This window comes from Gobio gobio (assembly GCF_949357685.1).
Source record: "Gobio gobio genome assembly, chromosome: 2".
Lineage (NCBI taxonomy): Eukaryota > Metazoa > Chordata > Actinopteri > Cypriniformes > Gobionidae > Gobio > Gobio gobio.
In genome coordinates, this window is record NC_137098.1 from 64,503,594 (window position 1) to 64,529,933 (window position 26,340).

The 26,340-nt window shown below is 40.3% G+C and overlaps 1 protein-coding gene across 10 annotated transcripts in view; it reads right to left on the reverse strand.

Annotated features, from left to right (window-relative positions):
- The window catches only part of chrnb1 (cholinergic receptor, nicotinic, beta 1 (muscle)), a 47,706-nt gene that overhangs the window by 7,096 nt on the left and 14,270 nt on the right, over positions 1–26,340 (reverse strand). For all 10 annotated transcript variants that reach the window (XR_013816064.1, XR_013816065.1, XR_013816066.1 and 7 more), the window contains 5 exons: positions 22,064–22,172; positions 21,287–21,431; positions 18,854–19,039; positions 16,521–16,744; positions 9,422–9,597 (listed from right to left, as the gene is read on the reverse strand). Coding sequence is in view for 4 of the 10 variants with exons in the window: in XM_079810664.1 (XP_079666790.1) it covers positions 9,422–9,597; positions 16,521–16,744; positions 18,854–19,039; positions 21,287–21,431; positions 22,064–22,172 (840 nt within the window). In the remaining 6 variants the exon portion in view is untranslated. The remainder of the gene's footprint in view (positions 1–9,421; positions 9,598–16,520; positions 16,745–18,853; positions 19,040–21,286; positions 21,432–22,063; positions 22,173–26,340) is intronic.

Below are 26,340 nucleotides of genomic sequence, written 5' to 3' on the forward strand. Positions count from 1 at the left end.
CAAAAGCATAAGTTACAATCAGATGCATATCCAGAATGGCAAGCTTCAATCCCAGCTAATTTCTCAATGACTCTCTGATTAAAGTCAGTCATCTCAGTAGTGTCATGACGTTTGCATTGTTCAGTCAGATATTTGAGATCTCTTACCCCCGTTGTTGTCCACAAAACTTCAGTACCGACACTTTGAAATAAAAGACAGGGAAAGCAATAAAGGGCATTGCTAACAACACATCCAGCCAGCCACCTAACCTACGTTTATCATAACAACGTTTATCGCGTGGAGCTGCGAGTGCAGCTGCGTCCTGTCACTGGCCTGCTGCTGCTGGATGTGTAAATCGCGTTGGTCCAGTCCGGGATCCTTTATCCTTTTTTTCTTCCAGCGAATGCCTTGTGAAAGAATTTGGTTTAACTGCTGCCATCTCTACGAAAGTGATCATCCTAACAAGGTTTTGGCGGAGTCGGAGTGACTGTGTCGCCCGCACACTTTCGCTTGATTGGCCAAGAACGGAAAGTTGAATGACAGATGACCAATCAGATTGGATAAAATAACACGCATCCAATTCTGATTCGCCAGGGACGCAACGAGCTGCATCCGGAGGAGGATCTTTAAGAACCAATTAGAGACCAGCTTCAGGTCACATGCTGCCCGTAGATTTTTGGACTCAGATAGACATCCATTTGTCCGGCGTCCCTCGCGCATGAAACATATTGAAGAACATATAAAATAGTTAACCCATCAAAGCCAGTTTTTATTAAATGCTGAGGCTCTTACTAAGAGTAAACTATTTTATTTTTATTTCATTTTTATATCATTTTTGTATACATGTATAATTTCTGGAATTTTGATGGGGGCGGCGCCCCAGTGCCCTCTATTGACCAGCCGCCACTGATTGTTAGTATGATTTATACTCAATAAAATGTCTTGAGACTGAGACTTCAGTGGAAACGCCCACTGCTGTGATTGGCTGCTGTGAGACTTCAGTGGAAACGCCCACTGCTGTGATTGGTTGCTGTGAGACTTCAGTGAAAACGCCCACTGCTGTGATTGGCTGACATCTTTGCATTTAAAAATGCGTATTACATTTGGAACCCCTCTCGAGTATTTCTACTACTTTTTTTACTATTACAGCTGTCGAAATGAACGAGTCGTGAAAGTGTTGATTACAGCATTATTTTGAGATCTTTTCCTATCACATGAAAAGCTGCAGTGATGAGCATTGAGTACACAGGCAGTCTGTTGATCAGTGAATGCAGTGATCTCGTCATTGCAACACGTTTTCTCTCATAAAATGCTTTCACCACAACTAACAGCAAACACGACATCGATATGAATACCTATAAGAGCTTTGTGCAGCATAACAGCGTCATTCATTATAACGGCAGTTTGGGCAAGTATGCAGATACACCCCCGACGTGTGATTGACAGATCCGAACATTATAAAGAGAGTGTTCTTTGATCGCTCTCTGTAGTTTAATCACAACATAAATAACAGATTTGTTTCATGCTACTAAGAGAAACGATGTGAAATTGATCGCTTAGTCACTGGCTTGATTCACGGATGCATAAACAACTTAGAAAGAAAGTCTGCGTGAACTTGAATGATTAGCTACACATCAGAAATCACTGATCACAGATCAGGCATTAATGAACACTGTTACTCACTGTTTGTGGCGGTGCTGTCGAATCCATATCGTAAAGCCTGTTTGTAAAGCCCTTGCTGACATTGGGACAGAATTAAATGTAAAAAATAAATTGAATCCATTTTCTCCAAATTCTCTGGGCGGACAAAGCAGAGAAAAGGGAGGTAACCTTTCCCTGTCTGACGACATACCGGGAAGATTCCAGATCGGCTCGTCTGAGATTTCATTTTCTCAAAGGCAGAGCTGGACACCCAGGGCTTGGTTTACATCTATCGCCATTTCTAGCCACTGTGGGACCATAGACAGGCTAGGGGAACTCATATTAATGTTAAAAAACTCATAAAGTGACATTTTCATGTCATGGGACCTGGGAAAGTTTAGGGTCAGTGCAATTTATTTGAAAGAAATTAAATCTTTTATTCAACAAAGAAGCATTGAATTGATCAGAAGTGACAGTAAAGGTAATAATATGTCAAAGATTTCTAGTTCAATTAATTCTGTTCTTTTAAACTTTCTACTCAAAGAACTGTGAAAATATTACAGTTTTTAACATTGATAATACTCAGAAATGTTTCTTGAGCATCAAATCATCATATCAGAATGATTTCTGAAGGATCACGTGACACTGAAGACTGAATGATGCTGACAATTCAGCTTTGATCACAGGAATACAAAATTACATTTCAAAATAGAAAACTGTTTAAGTTGTAATAATTTTTCAGATTTTACTGTATTTTTCATCAAATAAATGCAGCCTAAAATAAATTAGCATAAAAAACTCCTACAGACCATCTCACATGTTGCACCACACATTTGACATATCTTGGCCAGAATAGTTGGATGGCAATAGTCAAAGTCTGCCTGGTGGCTGCACAAGACTGGCCGTGTATTAAATTAATGAAACAAAAGGTCAGCTGCATCCTCCGCCAGTCTGGGAGATTTGTTCTTCTTTCATCCTGCCTCTTTTTCATCCCCCCTCCCTCCTCACTCTGTACATCGACAGACACAGAAGACTAATCAGGAAAGACTAATTTGACTAAACCATGTTGGCAATGGTGCCAAAACACGCTATAAAACCAATTAAAAAGCACGATACCGCTGCCTCATCGAATTTCTCCTTCTCATCTTCCTTTTCTCTCTCACAGTCTCTCTGTCTCTAGATCTCCTCTCTTGAGCCTGATGCAGGCCAGGGCTAATGTGTCAGAGCCCATTTGTGCTGATCGTTATTATTTTAGTGATGATTTCTTCCTTTTTTCTCACACCCCACATACACATATACCCCAGATACACACGGAGAGTAATTCCCTGGTTGAGGTGATTTAAAGTGTGTAAGAGAGAGAGTAAAGGATTAATCAAACCCTAAGGCGTTCAGTTATGCTCACACACACACACACACACAAACACACACCGCGGGTCCATACGTCTGAGACCATTAGTGAAAATGCCTCTATTTAGCATTTTTATAATTAAACAGGCTATTTTTTTTTGGCATGAACTCCACAAGTTAATCCTGAAGTAAACAAGAACATCTGAGTCACATGATCAATGTTGCACATTTAGTTATGCGAACAAAGATATGTTCCAAGAATGTTTCGCTAACGCAAGCTAAATAAACATAACTTTTTAAATGTTCTCTTCATTTTTTTGTGATTGTGTGAACGTTAAAGGTGCACTGTGTAAATTTGAGCGGCATCTAGTAGTGACCGCCCACCGCTCACCCACCCTTTCAAAGCACATAGAGAAGCTACGGTGGCCGACACAGGACAAAAATGTCATCGTCTGAGACAGCAGAGAGTAGCTAGCGCTCTGTAGAGCAGTTAGTCTGTTTAGGGCCAGGGTCTCAAACTCATTTTACCTGGGGGCCGCTGGAGGTAGGGTCGCCACCTTCAGTGTTGCAAAATAAGGGACACCCATTCACGATCATTTTGACATAGACGGGCGCTGTCAGACCACATTCGCTTCGACTGTCTGATCAGCTTCGCTCGCCTGTTCCTGTCAATCATGCGGTGTCAACCAATTATACTGCATGAGGGAGGGGCGAGCCAACTCTCTCTCTCTCACACACACACACACACACACAAAGGGGGCAGCAAGCGCTGCACACGCAACAACTCAGCAAAAAGGTGCTTTTCAGAGCAACCCACGGGCCGCGAGTTTGAGACCCCTGGTTTAGGGCTACTGTAGAAACATGATGGCGCAAAATGGCGATTTCACTGTAAGGGGACCTGCGGTGTATGGAGAAAGAAATGGCTCATTCATAAAAACACAACGGTTCATTATGTAAGGTCTTTATACGGCACTATATTATATTCAGGGCTCTGAACCGGTTCAAGGAACGAAAACGAAAACCGGAAACGAACGAAATTTTAAGAGGAACAAAAACGAAATCAAAATCAATTTGAATCGTTCTGAACGGAAACGTTAATTTGAAATGACCATTAACCGGTTAATAATAATAATAATAATAATAATACATTTAATTTGTAAGCGCTTTTCTAAGTACTCAAAGACACTTTACAGAAAATTGTAAAACAGATGTAACAACATAGAAAATTGTAAAGCAAGATTAAATTAAACATTAAAAGCAATTTTAAAGATTTTGTCAAGATTTTGAATTTTGGCAGATCGGTTAGGCTAGTTTATGGATTTTAATAACATTATGTTACAGTTTCTTTAATATTTTAATTTGGCAGTGACCAATCATGAATAGAGTAGTAGCTACAGCATGTGACGTTGACGGATCAAGCGTGAGTGAAATGCCCGCGCACCATCATCTATGAATCTACCGGTAACGCAAGTCAGTATGAGCGCGCATTTTCATGCCTCAAGTACGTTTCTTTCCCCGCTGAGGTCTACAATAAATGTGCAGGTATTGGAGGACATTCTTTTCGAACGTTTAAATAAGCAGTACAGACTTTAAGCTCAAATAGACTGATTTAGGCTAGTTTATGGATTTTGTTTAAGCCTATCGAAGTAGGCTACTAGCATCTATCAAATTTTTTTCCTATAATCTTTCAGATTGCCAATACAGGACAGGTCAATGTTTTCTATATAGACGGTTGATGCTTCGTATTAAATGGCATGCTATATTGCATTAAATGATCAAGCTTTATTAGCTGACTGAATTTGATTATGTGATGCAGTGTTGCGCAGTGTTTGCTTTGAAATTAGCAGTTGACGGTGCATTAAAAGAGCAATTACTGAAGACTCGCTGAATGAAAAACACCTCAAAGCCCGTCTTTTTGCGCTTCCCTGCAGATTATCGTAGATATCATATTAAGTGTGCAGGCTATTTTCGTCGTGACTGGCTTGACTGGAGTTAATCACTCAATGTCGTGTTTTTAATGTGCAGTGTCTTTAAAATCGTTATTTTATAAGAGCCTAGCCGTTTATCAAGAATGCTGCTCGGGTACCAAAGATCGGCCGTTAGATCTACACAAGACGAATCATATCTCAGAGACATCAGAGCCCGCGGCAAACATCAGAAGGACTAGCCGAGGAAAGGTTGCAGGGCCGGCCCGTGGCATAGGCGGAATAGGCAAATGCTAGTGGCGCCACTCATCCATAGGGGCGCCAAAATGTATTACTGATACTATTTTATTAATATTAATTTGAAATATTACCAAATAAAGCGCAAAAAAAACGTAACTAAGTCCCCGCATCTTTCCGGTCCGCCTCATCAATCTCCCCCCGCCGATCTACTTGAAGTGCGTCAGAAATACAACGCGCGATCAGTTTATCGTTAGGGGAATTTGTTGTGTCGCGTCGCCTCTCGCCGCATCCAACGCAGACAAGGTTGCTTTCATTTTTTAGGGTGCTTGGCCGTTCGCGCCAGGTGTTGACACGGTGTAAGTTGCCTGATTATTTATGACGGATGGCCGAATTGAAGTGTCTAAAAAAAAGACAGAAGCCCTCTGATGCAGGGAAGATAAGGGATACACTATTCTTCTTACGTAGTATTTGTGTCTTGTTTCTAGTCTAAATATCTAAAATTCCTAAATCAAGGTTGAAGGTGCATTTACTAGATAAGTTAAATGACAGAAGATAGTTTTCTTGTTTTCTTGAAAATAAAATCAAAATGAAGTGAGTTTTTTCTTTTAAGAAAAGAGTTTTTCTTAAAACAAGCAAAATTATCTGCCAATGGAGTGGAAAAATAATCTTGTTTCTGTCCCAAACAGAAATAAGATTATTTTTCTCACCCCATTGCCAGATAATTTTGCTTGTTTTAAGCAAAAATTCAAGACATTTTTCTTGTTTACTTGAAAATAAAATCAAAATGAAGTATGTCATTTTACTCATCTAGTAAATGCACCTTGATTTAAGAATTTTTAGATATTTGGACTGGAAACAAGAAAAAGATTCTAAATAAGAAGAGCATTTTTTGCTGTGTAAAGACAGAAGTAAAGGGATGTAGGCAAATTAGTTGAACAGTTAATGAACAGTTTATTTAATTGCATAGTAGTAAAATACGAATGTTTGCTAATTAATTCCAGTTATTTTTACCTTAAACTTTATGCAAGCAGCTGTTCTGGGTTCTCCAGAGGTCACAGCCAGTGTGATTTTGTAAAAAATAAATAATATAAAAATATTAAACGCATGTAATATCACTTTTTTAATAGCCTAATGTTTTTACTCTGCAGTTGTGCAGTTTTAAGGGGGTGTATAGCAATTTTAAAATGTATTTGCCGAAATTAGTAATGATATTTATATACAGGTTTATTTAAAATGGCAACATTTTATGTAAAATTCACATTAAATATCAATTTCTCAGTTGAATTCCTGGTGAAAGCATGAATGCTCATAGTTTAGTGGAAGATTGCTGCCATCTACTGGAAAACAAACACTTTTGCTAGTTCTCAATGAATAGTTTGTGCATGAATGTTAGATGCAATTACTCTTGCTATTTGTGTTTAGGCTGTAATGTGGCATAGGTGTAATATTTGTACAGTTTTACTATCATCAGCCTTTAACAAATAAAAAACAATAATAATATCATGAACATAATGACGGGGTAGAATGGACTGGACATCATATAAAACAACAACAACAATAAAAATAAAACATCAATGCATTACAAAAATAAAACAGTTACGAGTGTTTCCACAACTTAGAATGATAATAGTGCTAAACCTTGATACAAGGGGCACCAAGTAAAATCTTGCCTAGGGCAGCAAATTGGTCAGGGCCGGCCCTGAAAGGTTGCTCTCTGCGGGGTTAACGAGCGCTGAAGACCCGCTGATCGCCTGGATCTCACAACTCCGAAAACGGCAGATAAAATTGTCAAATAGGGGATCTCTTTATAAATAAACCACAGATTTAATCTTTAAACAACTACATTCTCGCCTGAAAAAGTCTTAAAACTACAATTTGTGACACATTAACAGTAGTATTTTTAAATTACGCTGGGTTTCTCGTCCGCTATTGACGCTTGCTGGTTGGTGCGAGCTAGTTGCGTGATTTATACTTGTCCATATGGTACTATTAGTTATAAATATTATATTTAGCTAGCTACTGTTATGTTATAATGCTTAAAGCTACACTGTGTAACTTTTTTTGTCTATTCTTAGCTAAAAACACTTAGTTCTTTCAAAAATATATGTGCTCATTAATGTATATTTACTTCTTTCAAGTAATAAAGTATTCTCGTAAGTTTATAATATGCCATTGAAAATACATAAGGTAATGGGATCTAACGGTGGTCGCCATGTTGCCCCTCCATCTTGAAAGTACATTAGCCAAAGAGGGACATACCCGTAAATTCAAGCTTCGCCTTTCGCGTTTTAACCGGTTTCAATACTCGATGGCACTGTACAAAATTCTCTGCCTCGCGCATGTGCGCGTCAACTTGTTCAGACTTGTCTGGTGCATGCGCAGAGAGTTTTCATCTCAGCAGCGTCCAGTAACAGAGTTATACAGAGTTTTCCTGGCTTGTTTATTCCTCAAAAGTCTGTTTTTCCTTGTGTGGTATTTCTGTGCGTTAATAACTCCGTAAGTAATAAAAGTTATTGTCATTGTAGATGTGTTTCAGAGTGTGTCATCGCGTAATTCAGTTGATGTCACCTCAGAAGTATTTTTGTGTCAACATACACTATAATTAGCGTATAATTAGCGTAATGCTCACCTATTTGAATAATAATTCAGTTATTTTGTTATCAACAATGTTTATTCGTTTTTAGAAAATATTTGTTTGTAATGTATGTTGATGGAAATATGTATCAGGTCTGATCGGCATATTAACAATTGTTATACAGAGCGCACTGCAGTGCTAACGTTAAAGCTGCGCACACACTTTTGTAACCGGACACCGCTTGTTAGCAGCAGCAGCGGCAGCTCCGCTCCTTTTAATGCAGCTGCATTTAGCGCCTATATATGGTACAATAAGCTCTGGTTTACGGTTACATTATACAAATGTAAGTTATAAGTATAGTTATACAGTTCTTAACTGTGTATGTATATTTACCATCCTTATTTGTTCTCTCACAGAAACCACATTTATGTACATATCCACGCAAACCTGTTTATGCCTTGCCTAATTAGGCCAGTTGAGTTCCAACCATCCCACTGCGCACAGAATATCCCACAGGCACCGTGTCGAATGTGGACGAGGTCGAACAGCCATGTTAATCTTGGACTAAATCGGCCACCGTAGGAGTTGAAACGAAATCGGAATTGAGAGGAACAGAAACTAAAATTCACTGGATGGTCATATACCTTTTCACCACTAGATGGGGGAAAATATCACACAGTGTAGCTTTAATATTTGAAACAACCCATAAATTCGTTAAACATTTTACATTTGGGTATTTAAGTTAGGTTGGAGGTTATCCTAACTTTAAGAAGTTATTTACGATGATTTTTAAGAACATTCTTTTCGTGAATATATGAATACTTCTTAAATTTTATCTTAAGAACAATCATGAGAAAAAAGATAAGAACATTCTTAAGGAAAGTTTTTGGGAAAACAAAATATTCTTATATTTTTTCTTATGTTAGAAAATAAGAAGAAATTGGCAGTTGAGAATAATTTCATTCTTAAGAATGTTTCGTGAATCCGGCCCCAGATAGATTTCCAGATAAGTTACACTTACTAGAATAATGTTTTCTCATAACTTTGAGAGAATCTTGCCAGAATGTTTGCCAATGTTCTGAGAACGTTCCCTGTTAACTGGGTAGTGACCTAGATGTAGTGCAGAAACTTAAATAGTTCATTTTTACATTAAAACTTCTTTGTTTGGTTTAGATTTTGAATCCCAGATTTTGAATGTGTCTGGGGTCTTTAAATGGGTCTCCAAAATAACCACAACGATTATGGATTCATTACGGCATACTAGGGGTGTAACGGTACACAGAAGTCATGGTTCGGTCTCTACCTTGGTTTTGGGGTCACGGTTCAATACGAGTTTGGTACTCTTGCTTTGGGTTGGGGTATAGATCGTCTCTTCTCCTGCTCTTTTTCCTGTTGTGACCGTTAGCAAACAGCGTAGCATTACCGTGCGCCCCCTTCTGGATTGGAGTGTGGATCTCCTGTGACTGACTGTATTCAACATCTGACTGTCTGCACCGCATGAACCGTGATGGTTTGGGGCAAATACATGTACCGTTACACCCCTACTGCATACATAATATTTTCTACTTTCTGCTCAAGTGGTGAGACTTATCTCAAGAAAGCAGCCTTTCCCTTCACCACTTAAAACCAGCTCTCTTCTCCGTTCCATTATAATTGACCCCTTTGACCCATGACCCTAATTATCTGAGACCTTCTGATAACCCCAGAGGCTTACCTGTGAGGTTTGGGGAAGAGGAAGTTGGTGTTATTGGGCTTGCGGATGAAGTACTCATCTGCCACTCTGCTTATGGCTTGGATGTTCTCCTTTCTGGCAGGTTTCTCAAGAAACAGAGGGGTCTCCACTTTAGGTCGCAGCATCCCCAGGTATGGAGGCAACATGTGGATGAAGATCTAGAAGAAATGCACATTTAGAATCTTAAAAGTTTGTCTAATCTCTATCCATAGCCCAAGATACAGACAGAGCTGCAGTAAAAACATGCCTTCAAGTTCTTCTCATTCGGAAATATAAAGACTTTCAAAAATGGCTATTGACATATTTTCTTAGCGATAGCTGCTATTTACAAAAATAAAAAATTGTAAAAATAGCAGTATTTTCTTTGTAATAAGTGTAAATAGTAGTTAGATGCTATTAATACTTATAAATAGTGGCAGATACTATTTGCACCTCAGTGTTAAACGGTATGCAATAATAGAGTGTAAACAATTATATTTATTAAAATTATTAAATGGATGCCACCTTATTGGGACAATAAATCCCTTCCTACACCTACCCTAACCCTAACCGATAAACACTTTATTATTAAACGCACGTTAAGACACTTTAGGCCCTATCATACACCCGGCACAATGCGGCGCCATGCGCGACGCAAGTGTTTTTTGCTAGTTTCAGCCTGACGCGGTTATCATTTTCATGTCCAGCGCCACCTTGTTTAAATAGCAAATGCCCTAGACCATCTGTGCGCTCATGGGTGTGCTGGTCTGAAAACCAGGTGTGTTCAGGTGTATTGTTGGCGTGTTGCTATTTTGAGGAACTGAAATTGACTGCGTCATTGACCAACAAAATCCTGGTCTAAAGTCAATAGCGCAGGATTTTTTGTGTTATTTCAAATGTAATGTACGCCTAAAGGCGAGTGCACAACACACATACACTCTGCTTATTACACACACAGGGACGCGCAGCCGCACAACCATTTTTAAATATTAAAATAAAAGGATTCCTCTCTGGGGAAGTGTTCAGTCTTTCCGCTCGCAAATTCCGCCATGGCCCCAGCGCAACTGGCTTTTAAAGGGAATGGGAGATGAGACTCTGATTGGTTTATTGTACATTATGCCCAAAACACACCCATTACTCATTAAAAGAATAGGTACAACCCTTTTGGCGCCTGGCGCGTCGACCGTTTTTCATGTCATTAAACTAGCAAAAGTGGATTTGGACACGCCCTAAGTGCACATGCGCAAAAAATAAGGCCCCTGATTTCCACTTTTCCAATATTTTATTCATTTTAATTGAAAATAAATGCCTTTCCGATCTGCTATGTGATGGGAAAAGGGAGTAGAGCGAGTTCGGCAAAAGACGGATTCGAACTCGGGTCGATTTGCGTCAAATCTTTCTACCCCAACACTATTGCTACTGTTGGCAATGCAGCGTCTTCTGTAATTTTGTCAGTGGAATGAATTAGTGTAAATAGATGGGCTATTACACTCTATTCAAAAATAGCAGAAACACATTTACATGTTCTGAAGAAAATTGCTAATGCAAAAATTAGGTCCCTCCTTCAGTGCAAGTCTGTTTTTTTTTTTTTGTTTGTTTTTTTTTGTTATTTTACGTCACAGAGCAACGAAAACTTAAGTTGGTATGAAAATGAAGTTAATTTGATGAATTCATTTGTTACATTTATATAGCGCTTTTCTAAGCACTCAAAGAGCTTTACATAGAAGGGGGGAATTTCCTCAACCACCACCGATGTGCAGCACCACCTGGATGATGTGACGGCAGCCATATTGCACCAGAACGCCCAACACACACCAGCTGATGGTGGAGAGGAGACAGAGGGATGAAGCCAATCATATATATGGCGATGATTAGGAGGCCATGATGGACAGGGGCCAATGGGCAAATTTGGCCAGGATGCCGGGGTTACACCCCTACTCTTTATCGAAGGACATCCTGGGATTTTTAATGACCACAGAGAGTCAGGACCTCGGTTTAACGGCTCATCCGAACGACGCGATAGTTGCGATAGTCTTTTCTTTCCTATTGTGACGCATATCCAAGTGACACTGCTTCTTGAACAAAATAAAATGTAGGGCGGGGCTTGATTTTGTCCATGGGGAATTGATTGGATGGTTGTGGTTTGCTATTGGTGGATCTCATGTGAGTGACATGTTACCTCATCCTCTCACCAGTAAACACATCATCAGAGAGGAGAAGAGATGACGCAGCTAGAGGGAAGGGAAGTTATGATTAAAGATTACAAGGGCACATTAATTAAAAAAATAATAATGTGCACGTGTAAACCATTTATAATAAATATTGTAATATTCCATAAACAAAAACTAGAATTGTCAATTTTGTTTTTCATGGTGAATTTGGCAATCAAAGTATGAGCAAGCACCACTAATCTTCTACAAACACTTCTGTAAGCAAAATAATAATTTCTAGTGCACTCAATTAATAGCACTACAGTGCTTCTTAAAACTGAGTGTTGTGTCGAGATGGCTGAGTCCTCGCTTCCTCTGCATGACTTCACAAAGGCTCTAAAAGAAAGAGACAGATTGCACTCGCCCAGCACATAATCTTTCAGCCTGGCATCACACGTCTAGGTTCACATGGCCTTGCTGTTATGAGCGAATGTCCTGCAAAGCTGAACTGAATCTGAATAAAGAAATGCTATAATATAATCTTTAGTGATAATATAATCTTTAGAAATAAATGTAGGGTTGTGATTGGGTTGCTTGAATAGAAAGTGTAAACGGGTCGCTGTGGTGTGATGGAGAAGCCGTGGCTATAATCATTTTAAACAATGTCGAGCTTACAGTCATCAATACAGGTTAATAGTTTGTACATAATAGGCTGCTTTTTGGAAAGATGTTTTTATTCTGTTTGCTAAACTGAATTGCCTATTTTTAACCATTATCTATTTTTTGTCTATTTAACATTTTTATCCTTTTTTCATAAGTTTGTAATTGGGTTGTTTTGGAGTGTCCGGGAATAAAAGAAAATGCTAAATGGAAATATTTTCTGCATCTGTCATTTTAACAATGTAGCTGTCAATTTGTTGAAAGCTGCTGACTCCACAAAAGTTTCACAAAAGGATGTGCATCTCATTACACAAACAGGCTGATTTTGTGTTTTGCTAATGGTTACTTATTCTCAGCCAAAAAAAATAAAATTCTAGTCCAAGAAAGACTTTAAAAGGTACACTATGTAACTTCTTTTTGTTGTTCAAAGAATCATCAATCCTTCCAAAACATGTTACCCTGATTCACTATGGTAAGTCCATCGGTCGGGATGGTTTTAATGGGAAATTGCATACATATGCCACTCGCTCATGTGTGTCTCGTCATATCTGTAAATAGAGAAAAGTTGCTCAGGCTGCTTTGACACGTGTCTGGTGTGGGAATGGCAGAGGTTAGTTGTCACAACGAGTGAGAAAGGTTGACACAGGGCAAAAATCCCTCGCCGAACAGAGGAGAGTCTGCTGGAGATAAGAGAACGTGACCGAGCTCGTAATAAAACCAGAATCAACATTGGCTTGGCTTTTCTGAGATGGCAAGAACTCAGGGATTTGAAATGTTGTAAAAGCGCCGCAGAGATGATGGTGTTTTTATTACTCAACAGGTGAGTCATGTGTTTTATTGAGCAGATAAATTACCATATGTTGCTCTCTAACAGAGTTCACTGTAAAGCATTATCTATTGTGAAGCTCATCTCATTACGGGTTGTTGTAGCGCAGATCTGTAATTTATTTTCAAGGAAGTACCGTGTCTATTAATGGGTAAAGCTACAGTAACGTCTTCAGCTAGTCAGCTTGAGATCCTTTCCATCTTAACTGGTCATATCTCTTAAGCCTAGTAGTGGATGTTTTATAGGATAACCATATCCATCTGCACAGTCACGCAGAGCCGAAGCACAACCAAAACAATGTTCTTCTGCAAAATGAGAGTTTAGTTTAAATAAGGGGCTTTTGCACCGGTTAGTTCTAGGAATTAGTTCTAGGAACTAATAATGTTGTCAAAAGTACCGACCGCGATACCAAGTCGGTACTGAAATTTTAAAAATGTTTCGAGCGCTGTTGAGCTGGAATAATAAACACCTCTGACTGGCCACTGTGCTCACATGCTCATCGGATGTGTCTGTGTGATTGGCTACAATGATCAATGTACAGGAGCGTTTGAAAGTGTTTTGAAAGCGGGAGCAGGAGCGTTTGAAAGCACAAGCAGGCAGGGGCGTAAATTTCATCTAACAGTTGGAGGGGGGGGCAATAAACATGAAATTTCTCGAGAGCAATTTTTGAAGGGGACACAAATAATACAGCTAAAAATCGTACTTACTTGTGGTACAAAGGATATGTGTACCAAAAAAAAAAAAAAAAAAAAACGTACTTATTTGCCGTTTTGGTGCACTGAAAAATGATCTAATGTCCGTTTTTCTTTTCTCTGTCATTTTATCTGACCAACAACACAAAGCGATAGTTGTTTAAATACGATTAAGGTTCACCATGCAGTCATATTATAATTATTAAATTATCTTGCGTCCTCCACATAGTATTTTATACTATGATATTCCGATCTTTAGATGTTCAACTGCAGCAAGCCCTCTGATCTGCCACTTATCATCATATTGAGCAAAACCCAACACAGATCTGACAGAAAGGTTGTGCGCATATACTTTCGGTTTAGAATTAGAGCCAATTTTTTTAATTTGGGGGCGGGTTGCTTGAATTTTGGGTTCATTAGCCTATTATTTGTAATGAAAAACACAAAACAAAACAGTACAATAAATAGGCGCTTTTACATTTCGCTTTGAAACCAAATCTTCGATTATCTTGTCTGTCAGCTGTTTGCTCGTTCGACTCGTGCTGTATTGAGCAGACACGTTCAGTTTTTAATAGTTGTGTCTGTTCTCTAACTGAACTAAATTATTTTATTACTATAAAAATTAAAACGACGGTGGCCTGGGGCGGTGCCGCGGTGGGCAAGTGATGTTAACAGTGTTTTGCCTAATCTGTATTAAAGAGAAAAGAATCACTTCATCTGTGCATAAAATAGCATTGACAGCCCTTCCTGGTGTTTCACAACTACTGTCTCAAGAGCTTTGTTCTCTCCCCAAACTTGTGTGGTAGTTTTTTACGGTCTATGGGTAACGTTAGTTGAGGTGCGCGGTGGATCAAACCACTGTGGGGCAAGGGGGGAGGAGGGACTCAAAATGTTTCTAAACTTAAAACGCATTTTTTGTTCCGTTTGCTTTTGTATTGCTTTACTACGTACACATTTATTTTAAGTATATATTGATATATTATTTACAATACTCAGCATGGTTTTTAGGGGGGGACAGCCCTCAGATTGCTCCCATACCCCTTTTCCACCAAGGCAGTGCTAGAGCTAATTCAGAGCCAGAGCTAGTCCCAGTTCATAGTTGGTTCGACTGTGGAGCTTTCTAAGAACCGTTTGCTTTTCCACGGGCTGAGAGCCACAACAGAGCCATGTCTTACGTCACTGTATACGTCTCATCTCTCTCAGCAAAGCTAGCGAGGCAGCGGCAATGTTGCCAAGTCCGTGGTTTTGCCGCGGGCTGTTTTTTCATGTCCACGGGATGAAGCGACCCCAATTATGTGATATTTAGCCCCATATTGCGAATTTTAGTAGGCAACCATGCCAAAAAACACATATTTTACCCCCAAATGTGATTTTTACTGGGGAATCCCCCCTGGAACGCGATTGGGCTTGTTTTGAGTAGCAATTGGGCGGGTTTGTTGTGAAAACCTAGCAACCCTGCCGGGAAACACACACACACACACACACACCAGGCTTGTTCGAGACGCATCAGCGCTTGCCAGACCGATCCACATATGATATAAAAACGCATGAGTGAATCAAAAGCATAAGGAGTCATGTGCTCTCGCTGGACTCGTTATCATACGGCGATCGGTCTCTGCACAGCACCGCTGCGAACAAGCCTTCCATCAACAATGCAAACGTTGCGTTACTATTGATTCACATGGCTTTACGATCCTACATCGGCATCAAAACACAACGCAAACACAGCGAATCCAACGCATTCATGTAGTTCGCCGTAATTTGTATAGACGGAGATTACAAACGAACAGTAGCTGTTAGCTCCATTAGCTGCTATTTCACAATGGCGGATCTCAAGTGTGTGTTGGTCTTGTTGACCCCGCCCCCAGCGCCTGACGTAATCGGTTCTTACTTCTAGCCCTGTTCTAGCCCAGCAATGTTTTGGTGCTACTTAAGAACCACTTTTCCTGGCTCGGAGCTAGGGCTTTGGGTGTGGAAACACAAAGAACCGATTAGAAACTAGGCTCTGGCTCCGATCTAGCTCTGGCTCTGCTTTGGTGGAAAAGGGGTACCAGAGAACTAAATGTTCCCCTAGGGCAATTTTCCTGGTGTCATTCGCACCGCCAGTAGAAACTCTAAAGTGACATAAGCTGCGCTTGTTGTTGTGACCTTTATTTTGACGCCACTGAGCCTGATTAGTTTACGATCTGTTTAATAGTCCTGTCTAATACGTCATTGGATAGAACTGTTATACAAAGAAAGTAGACTAAACAGTATTAGTGTTTGCCGTGTGGTTGCTGTCCAATGGTGATATCTGAGCAGAAATACATAATCATGTTACGCTTGGTGCCCTCAAAGTTGCGTAGGATTTTCTCTTTAGCTTAAAGGGTGACAAACAGTCCATTTATCACTGTTTTCCATGTTCGTAGAGTTAGTTTCTGGAGTAAATATATAGGCTATAATCTGTGTGTGTAGACTGCTTTTTTAAAAATGGCGGGTGCTGATGTTTTGCGTGCGTTCAGCCAATCGACGTACTCTTACGCCACTGGTAGTTCCTATTGTGCTACTCTGAAGTAGGAGCTAAACCTAGACCTAAAATCGTTCCTAGTTCCTGCGGTGCGAACACGTAAAAATCCATCCACTTCCGCCAATAGTTCTAGGAACTATGAAAAGGTTCCTCCGGTGTGAAAGCCCCTAGGCCTATAGTGTACCTTTAATTATAACTTCATTGATCAAAATTCTAGTTTGTCGAAAGACCTTCTCTGACTCTTTGACTGGAGGTCTCCTGTACTGACCTTGCGCACCCAGTGAGGCATTTGGTGTGTGTTGGGGGAACGATGGTGAAGGTTGAGCACCACAACACTGAGAATGACGGAAAAGGTGACCAGGATCATGGTGACCATCAGGTAGTTGACGATAATGGGAACACCCAGAGATGTTTCAGGAACCTTGTTGGCCAGCAGGAGCAGGAAGACGGTTAAAGTCAGCAGTACGTTGATTGAAAGACCCATCTTCTCCCCTGAAAAGAAAAGAGAGCTCCTCTTGATCTCCTCATGCATACACAAGACATACTTATACAGAGTCTTAATGTGCTTTTTAGCGATTAGGTTAATTGTACTATATAGTGGAATTAATAGACCAGACTTTAAAAGCAGTGCAATAAGCTTGTACTAATGATCCCTTCAGGATTTGTTACACTCTTAACTGGTAGAACTGAGAGATTGATCCTGGTGTAGCAGGAGCTTATCCATGCAGGTAGAAGCTCTATTTATAATGGACAATAATAGGACATTCATTCGTTCAAGGTCAATAAACCTCAATCTTATAAAAAGTCATTTGTATTGGTGGTTGTGTTTGACAACCATCTGAGTATATTCACCCACATTTTAACAATACCCCGGTTGTGCAGGTTTTCTCTTTACAACATCATGAAAATCAGACCCTTCCTTTCAGAGTCTGTGATGCATCCTGTCCAAGCTCTTGTGATCTCAAGACTGGACTAGTGCATTTCTAGTCTTCAACCAGCCTAAAGGCCTGTTCACACCGGGACGATTTTCGCACGCGTTTATCGCCGACGTTTAACGCCTCGGGACTAAACAATGGGCGCCAATGTGAGTGTTCACACCGACGCGCAAAACGCCAGGCGTAAAAGCGTCATTTTTAAAAAAACGCCTCGGGTTCGTTTTTTTATTTTGACGCGGCGCGTAAAAAACTGTCCGACCAATGAGATCGGCGCTTTTGTTCACGTGCCTGGAGCTGCTGAAGTGACAGTAAAACACGACTTGGTGGCGCTCGAGCACAAAACGGTCTTGCCGAGCACACATTGATACGATGAAGAAGTAGTAAGTAGACAAAGAAGAAGATGAACTGCTAATGCTGCTTGCCAGTTAGCAAAAAGTGTGTGAATGGTTTTGTCCATATACATAATATGTCTATGGTTTTGGCAAGCACGTAAATACTGTCTCTCTTCTCCTTTGTGTGACAAGCGAGTGTCAGAGGCTTAAAGTGCCGCAGCACCATCTTGTGTACCGGGAGCGCATCGACTGAATGTGCACGTTCACTCGGCGCAGCGCCAGTGAAAATCGCTTGGGTGTGAACACTCAAGACGCGCCGAAAAACGGCACGAAAAACGCTGGCGATAAGCGCGCGCGATATTCGTCCCGGTGTGTACAGGCCTTTAGGGTACATTTACACTAGACATGATTGACCAATAGAAGTTTGTCAACTGGTAGAGATTTTACACTAATGTCTCTATCGCTGTTATGCTCACGTGCGCGTCACAAAATCTTAATGTTTGCATGTGTTTTTAAGCACTGTTGTTTAAAAAAAATGTGATTTTAAAACGTTGAAATGCAATAGGCAGTGAAACTGAACCGCTCTCAGTGAGCGTGTGTTTAGTGAACTGTGTTTACGGAGTTATTTTTGCTGCTTTATTGGCCTTGAATGGTTAAATACACACACTTGTATGTATTAAAATACCTGTCTTTGCAAGTATCCAGTTTTTTGTTGAAAACGGTGTCATGTAAACGGCCCCTAAGAGAACCCTTGTCACACCCCTCATGAACTCACTCCACTGGCTCCCAGTTAGAGCCAGAACCAAATTTAAGGCTTTAACGTTGGCTTTCAGCATCGCCGTACCTCGATTCCCTCCTAGAAGTTTATATTTCCTGCCATCAGCTAAGCCCACTCAATGAGTGACATCTTCTTGTTCCTTCACAATGAGGCAAAAAGTCTCTCTCCAAGACTTCCACCCTCTCCGTTCCTCTATTGTGAAATGAGCTGCCAACCTCCACCTGAATCACTGCGACCATCACATCTTTGAAGAAGCAGCTGAAGACCCACCTCTTTCACAAACACTTACCCACCACACACACTTAAATCTCTCGCTTGCTTACTAATATAGTTGTCAAATAAACCTGGCATTGTATATTATGAGTATTGTTGGCTCCCTGACTAATTGCTTTTGCTCCTCTCTTTGGAAAAAAACATCTGCTAAATGCATACATGTAAACATATTGATTTGTGCATATTTTAATTGTTCTGGATTGAAAGTGGATTTGATTCATTGAACCACTCATGGCATCATTTTGAAATATAAAAAATAAAAAACAGAGCAAAGACTCTTTACCTGCATCAGGTGGCAAGTAGAAATTAAAGATGGCAATGATGGTGATGAGGATACAGGGCAGGACGATGTTAAACACGTAATACATGGGCTTCCTCTCGATGATCAGGTAGAAGGTGATGTCCTCATACAGGTCCTCTCGCACATTCTTCCGAGAAACCTTATGACGGATGTGCCATTCTCCACTCTCTGGGATGACAGAAGACACAATGGTGTGTAGTGTAGGGTTCAAACAGTACAATAACATCATACATAATTGCCATTTTGAGTGCAATCAACAAGTGTAAGAAAGTAGGTGATTTGTTAAAAAAAAATAAAAATTATATAATTTAAGAATTAAAATTGAGTGTATTTTTCAAGCAAAAAAAATTCCATTAAAGAGGACCTATTATACTTCTTAACATGTCTTTAGTGTGTAATGTTGCTGTTTGAGCATGAAGAGATAAAAAGCACAAAGTCCCGCCAATGGGAGTTATTCTCTATATCAGTGCGCACTAGCAGCGGGCGATATGATCAAAATCTTAGAACACAATATAAGTAATTTTATTTCGCAATAAAGATATACATCACAATATAGTTATTTTTAATTTAAATAAGGTTTTTGTATCAACATTTTTGATACCATTGAAATTTCATAATTCTCATCACCATTTTCGATATAATTAAAAAAACTAATACTAGTAAACAGTGATAAAGAAAGAGCAAAGAAAACAAACAAAAAGACAAATTAAATAGACCTACCAGAAAAACTCCAAGTACTAAAAATACTACATAAAATGTATAAAGTAATCAAATGTATTAAAAAAACAATGCATCGTCTATACTGTTTAAATTAAAAATACATTTATTCTTATTAAAGTTAAAAAAGTGATTCAGTCAAGAGCAGTGAGATATTTTCTCTCTTGTTTTTTGTTGTTTGATTAGCATTAATAATAACAGCAGTTAATGTGGATCTGTCACTTTAAGACCGACTGAATGGATCCAATACACTCGTGTGTTTTCACTCTCAACTGTTCATGTTCACTTGAGTCATGGTCACTTTGACACAAATGTATGTGTATTTCATGATAGTCCAAAATCTCTACCGGTTGACAAATTTCTACTGGTTAATCGTGATTACCAGTATATCGCCCACTCCTAGTGTTTCTGAACTCCCTGACTCCCTCTTCTGAAATGCCTAGACTGAACGATTTGATTTCGCCCTGCAAATCAGGCTGGAAACCTGTACATATTTATATCCTGCTTCTGTTACAAATTTGCGAGAACCAATCACAAACCAGCTTATCGACCTGGCGCGCAATTGGCGGGTTTAACATGATGACGGATAGAGAAGCGATGGATCATTGGTCTGAATGGTTGAAGGATTATCCAATTGCGTACAGAGTCATTTGAACTATGCCCGTTGATCACGCCACTTGTGGTCTGATTGGTTAAAGGACTATCTATTTGCGTACAGAGTCATTTTTGATCACGCCACTTGTGGTCTGATTGGTTAAAGGACTATCTATTTGCGTACAGAGTCATTTTTGATCACGCCACTTGTGGTCTGATTGGTTGAAGGACTATCCAATTGCGTACAGTCATTTGAACTATGCCCGTTGATCACGCCTCTTGTGGTCTGATTGGTTGAAGGACTATCCAATTGCGTACAGTCATTTGAACTATGCCCGTTGATCACGCCTCTTGTGGTCTGATTGGTTGAAGGACTATCCAATTGCGTACAGTCATTTGAACTATGCCCGTTGATCACGTGTCTCTTGTGCAGTAGAAAATACAGAGAAGACTCTCCAGACCAATGTTCAATCTTAAAAGATTGAGCTTGGTCTGGTGATAGCCAGACAATGAAATGCCTCCATTGTAATCTTGAGTTTTCTTCCGGGAATGAACGCGTCACAATATTCCTCATTTAAATAATTCCCATAATTCCCACAGCAAAATAAAGGGACAGGGCCTGGTTGAGTTAGTAATGTGTTGACACTGGCAGTTATGGTAAGGGTTGGGGACATTTCCAAAACATGCTGGAATCCCTTGACCAATCACAACACACTGATCCAACCGACCAATCAGAGCACACTGTGCGTTTTTTAGAAGGAGGGGCTTCATAGAGACATGAACTAAACAGAGCGTTACTGACAGACTGAGAGGAGAGGAGCTGCAACAATGGAGAATATGGGAAAATATGTTTTTTTTTAACATTCAACCATGCAAACCTGTTCAAATAGAGCTCAAAAACAAAATCAAGACTTTGTAAAAGGGCATAATAGGTCCTTTTCAAAAGTATTACATTTTATATATATAAACAAAGAAGTTAAAATTACATTTCCCTCCAAAGGCTGAAATAAAGTATAAAACTAGATGGGTTCACGACAAACTTTCACATTGGCTTGACAAAGCTTTGTCTGAAAGGTTGCTGTGCATTGTGTTAGAGCGCGTTACCGCTGAAGCCTGTGTCGTAGACTATCTCTCGGATTTCATTCCCCTTCTTATCAAGGCCATGCTGCAGATCCACTTCTGAGGAGTCGTACGTGTAAGAATGGAAAACCATGGTGCAATTTTGCCAGTCAAAAGGAAAGTATGTCACCTGCAGATGGAGAATGTGAATGTGATTTGGGCATGTTGGTGTGTGTGCGCCTGGCTGACGAGCATCTTCCTTTAATCATCTCTCTTTCTGTTTTCACACATGCAACGACCAGACGAAACATCAAACGCAGCCAAACTAGAGCGAGGCCAAACAAAAGCAGCAATACAAATGAGGAGAGGGAAAAGTTCACAAAACAAGTACAAAAGTGAGAGAGAAAGAGAGAGTGTCACTTATACTCTTTTAAACAAGAAACTCAGCCCAGCAGCGTACAACTGTGATATATTCATAGTGCATAAACACTTGTGATTTAATGCGTCATTAAGCGTCTTATGATCATTTGACACATCATTACAGTATTTAAAGGTCTCATCCATACTCTTATTACTACAGTATTTACCGAAAGGTGCTGAACATTCATCAACAAGAACAATCACTAAAAAAATGAGTGCTAAAAAGAAAAACAGTGGCATCTTTAATGCAAATACACATCTAGAATTTTTATGGCATAATGTAAATGTTTCACAGCACCGATTTAAACAATTAAAACATTATGGAGCACTTGATTTTTATTGGTCCATTATGATCTTTCCTACATAAGCAGAACAGAATGTCTGTTGTGTTGCAGGATTTACCTTCACCCCGCAAGAACTCCTGAAAAGAGCCGGTGGAGTCCACGTCACACGGCCGTTAGAGTAGGCCTGCACATGGACCTGTAGAGCTACATCAAACACGCCGTCATTGCTGTACACACAAACACACACACAAACAAAAGTTTAAGCGCAGATAAACTTGTATAGCTACTAAAAAACCTAAACCTCCACATTAAGGCAATTTGGATGGTTACACTATGGGTGTGTTCACACTTGGTTTAAAATTAAAATGAACGCTGGTGTGATTGCTCTGTTAGAGCGGTTCATTTGAATAAGTGTAAACGCTGTCGTCTGAACCCTGGTGCGCAGCAAACAAGCGGACAAGAACGCTGAAAAGATGGGTTTCAATCAGCTTCCAAACAAACTCTGGTGTGGTTTGAATTAAATATGAATGCAACATGGACCAAATACATCTAAACGAACCCAAAATGGGAAGATGAGACCCTAAAAAGAACAGAATGCACACACACACACCTGTTTTTTTCTCGTCATAGTCATGATGTTGCCCAACACAGTTCGGTACAGGCATCAGAACCGCATCTCCTCGCAGCAGATCTTCATTTGTGAGCAGATCTTTACGAGTTTTCAGCTGGTCAAAATACCATCATATGCAGCTACGCACAAACAGCGAGCGCATTTAGCCCAGAATACAGCATTGTTTTGGATGTTTGGTAAGTTCCGTCTCGAAATATAGGCTACGCCGTAAAAGCAGACCAATTAGGTAGTGAATGTATGCCATTAGGTACGGTATCTTTAGGCTTGGTGCTGAAAATGCCAAAGTGAACGCTAAGCGGACCAGGATTAATGGCTCGTTTCCACCGAGCGACAAGAGACGATTCTCTGTCAACCAATCAACGTTCTCCAGTGAGTCTAGCTCCACCGCACTACTGTGCTATGTACCCCAACGGAAGGGTCCCAAAAAAGTAGTACAATATGGTTCGGTATTTTGGTACATTCACAACTTCTGACAATCAAAACGGAAATAATCTCCACACGAACCAAGCAAACCGAACTACAAGTGTGAACACACACTATAACTTCTTTTCCATGGAAGTCCACATTGACAAAATCAGAATCAAAATGTATTTGGGTCTGTTTACACCAGGGGGATTCCAGTAGGCAGGTTATGTGCCATACTTGGGTAAGTTTAAGTTTAAGAGAAAGCGGATAACCTCAACTTTCGGTTCCAAAACCTGAGGTAACGTTCAGCACATGCGTGACCTACTGATGAGGCTCCAGTGGGAGTGACAGATTTCATTTAACACAGTTCATGGGCACCATTGATTTCCATAGTATTTTTCAATGGGGACCATCAACTATTCGGTTTCACATTTTCTTCAAAACATCCTATTTTGTGTTCAGCAGAAGAAATTCATACAGGTTTGGAACAACTTGAGAGTGAGTAAATGATGACAGTATTTTCATTTTTGGGTGAACTGTCCTTTTAATCAACCAAGAGTTAAGGGTACAGTGGGGAGAACAAGGTTTTGCAGGTTTTCCTACTTACAAAGCATGTAGAGGTCTGTCATTTTTATCATAGGTACACTTCAACTGTGAGAGGCGGAATCTAAAACAAAAATCCAGAAAATCACATTGTATAATTTTTTTATAATTAATTTGCATTTTATTGCATGACATAAGTATTTGATCACCTTCCAACCAGTAAGAATAAGAGAGTAAGAACACACTCAATCAAACAGACTCCAACCTCTCAACAATGGCCAAGACCAGAGAGCTGTGTAAGGACATCAGGGATAAAATTGTAGACCTGCACAAGGCTGGGATGGGCTACAGGACAATAGGCAAGCAGCTTGGTGAGAAGGACAAAATGCAAGATCTCACCTCGTGGGGCATCAATGATCATGAGGAAGGTGAGGGATCAGCCCAGAACTACACGGCAGGACCTGGTCAATGACCTGAAGAGAACTGGGACCACAGTCTCAAAGAACACCATTAGTAACACACTACGGCGTCATGGATTAAAATCCTGCAGCGCACGCAAGGTCCCCCTGCTCAAGCCAGCGCATGTCCAGGCCCGTCTGAAGTTTGCCAATGACCATCTTGATGATCCAGAGGAGGAATGGGAGAAGGTCATGAGGTCTGACGAGACAAAAATAGAGCTCCACTCGCTGTGTTTGGAGGAAGAAGAAGGACGAGTACAACCCCAAGAACACCATCCCAACCGTGAAGCATGGAGGTGGAAACATCATTCTTTGGGGATGCTTTTCTGCAAAGGGGACAGGACAACTGCACCGTATTGAGGGGAGGATGGATTGTATCACGATATCTTGGCCAACAACCTCCTTCCCTCAGTAAGAGCATTGAAGATGGGTCGTGGCTGGGTCTTCCAGCATCACAACGACCCGAAGCACACAGCCAGGCCAACTAAGGAGTGGCTCCGTAAGAAGCATCTCAAGGTCCTGGCGTGGCTTAGCCAGTCTCCAGACCTGAACCCAATAGAGAATCTTTGGAGGGAGCTGAAAGTCCGTATTGCCCAGCGACAGCCCTGAAACCTGAAGGATCTGGAGAAGGTCTGTATGGAGGAGTGGGCCACAATCCCTGCTCCAGTGTGTGCAAACCTGGTCAAGAACTACAGGAAATGTATGATCTCTGTAATTGCAAACAAAGATTTCTGTATCAAATATTAAGTTCTGCTTTTCTGATGTATCAAATACTTATGTCATGCAATAAAATGCAAATTAATTACTTAAAAATCATACAATGTGATTTTCTGGATTTTTGTTTTAGATTCCGTCTCTCACAGTTGAAGTGTACCTATGATAAAAAATATTTTGCAGTAAGTTAACCGTGCTTTGATTTTGATGATTTCGATGACATCACACTGCACTTCAGCTTCTCATCAAATTTTCTGTCCAATCAAATGCTCTCTAGAATCTGAAGCATCCCGCATTATAAATAGATACAAAGGGCCAGATTTACTAAACAGGGCAAAATTTGCGTGAGAGCGCAATCCCATAAAAGCGCAGATGGGTGTGGAAAGTTCAGCGTGTGATCTACTGATGACACACACATTAAAGCACAGAAGCAGCCGGATCATTTCCATTATGACCAACACAATCTACCAAGAGCAGCGCAAATTAGCATCTGGATAAGACGGCATCTTTCTTTGGGCGGTAAATAATGCCGCAAACACCAGTAAATTGACGCGCGCAAACCTCTGTAAATCACCACGCATGATTCATTTAAATACTCTCTCGATTATGTGTCTAAAAGGGAAACTCCTACGAATGCATATGCAATAAGTTCAGCCGCAAAAATAACCCTGTCCAGATCTTTCAAGCACTAATGTTTCAGTGCGTGTCTTTAGTAAATCCTGGCCCTAAAGCTGCAGCTGAAATCGTCACTTGTTCACACATTTACTATTTTCTACATGGTGAATGGCACATAGTGCACTATACAGAGGATAGGGAACGATTTAGACAGTGTAAATATGCTTTCCATTGCGTTGAATGAAGTCTGGTTTCACGTTAGTGTCACGTGAACCGCCAAAGCTCCGGTCCAGAGAAACGAGAGCACAGAGCGGATCATATGATCGAGTCGGCACAGACCGGAAAATGTATCGGAGCCGTATGAATTCTGCACAGAAAGCTGTATTTTAAAGAGATATGGAGGAGATCAGGAGGAGAAACGGTTAGAGATTATTGGCTTTACTGAGCTCAACGGCTCTGGCCGAGCTGTGATATAAACTAAACTCTATTGGCCATTTAAAAAAGGGGAGGGGCTGTTCGATATGTCCCGCCCCTTCTTCCTGTTTCAGTGGAAATTACGTCAACACATTGAATAATGCTGCGAGTTTCATGGCACTTCAATGGGCCTTTAAAGGGATGGTTTACAAAAAAAAACACCTTGTCCCAGGTGCTGGGAAATGGCACTGGCTCTTCTTTTGTGTTTGTCTTTTTAGAGCTGCTATACAGCAAAATTGAATTCGATTTGTACCATTGATCATTATTTCCTGTTTATCACTTTAAAGCTGCTTTGAAATAATCAATAATGTGTAAAGCACTATATGAAGGTGCCATGACTTGAAATAAAGTCTATCTAACGTTCATCAATTTTGAATATGCGCACGTGTATTAAAACGCTATGGAACAAGGTCAGATTTACAATGAATAATGGCTTACATTTCAGTCCATTCTTCACACAAAACTCTCATATGAGTAGGGTACTACAACTTTTTTTGTCCTTTTCGGAGGTCCACAGCCCCTGTTCATCGTCAGGTTAGAGTTACTAACATGACA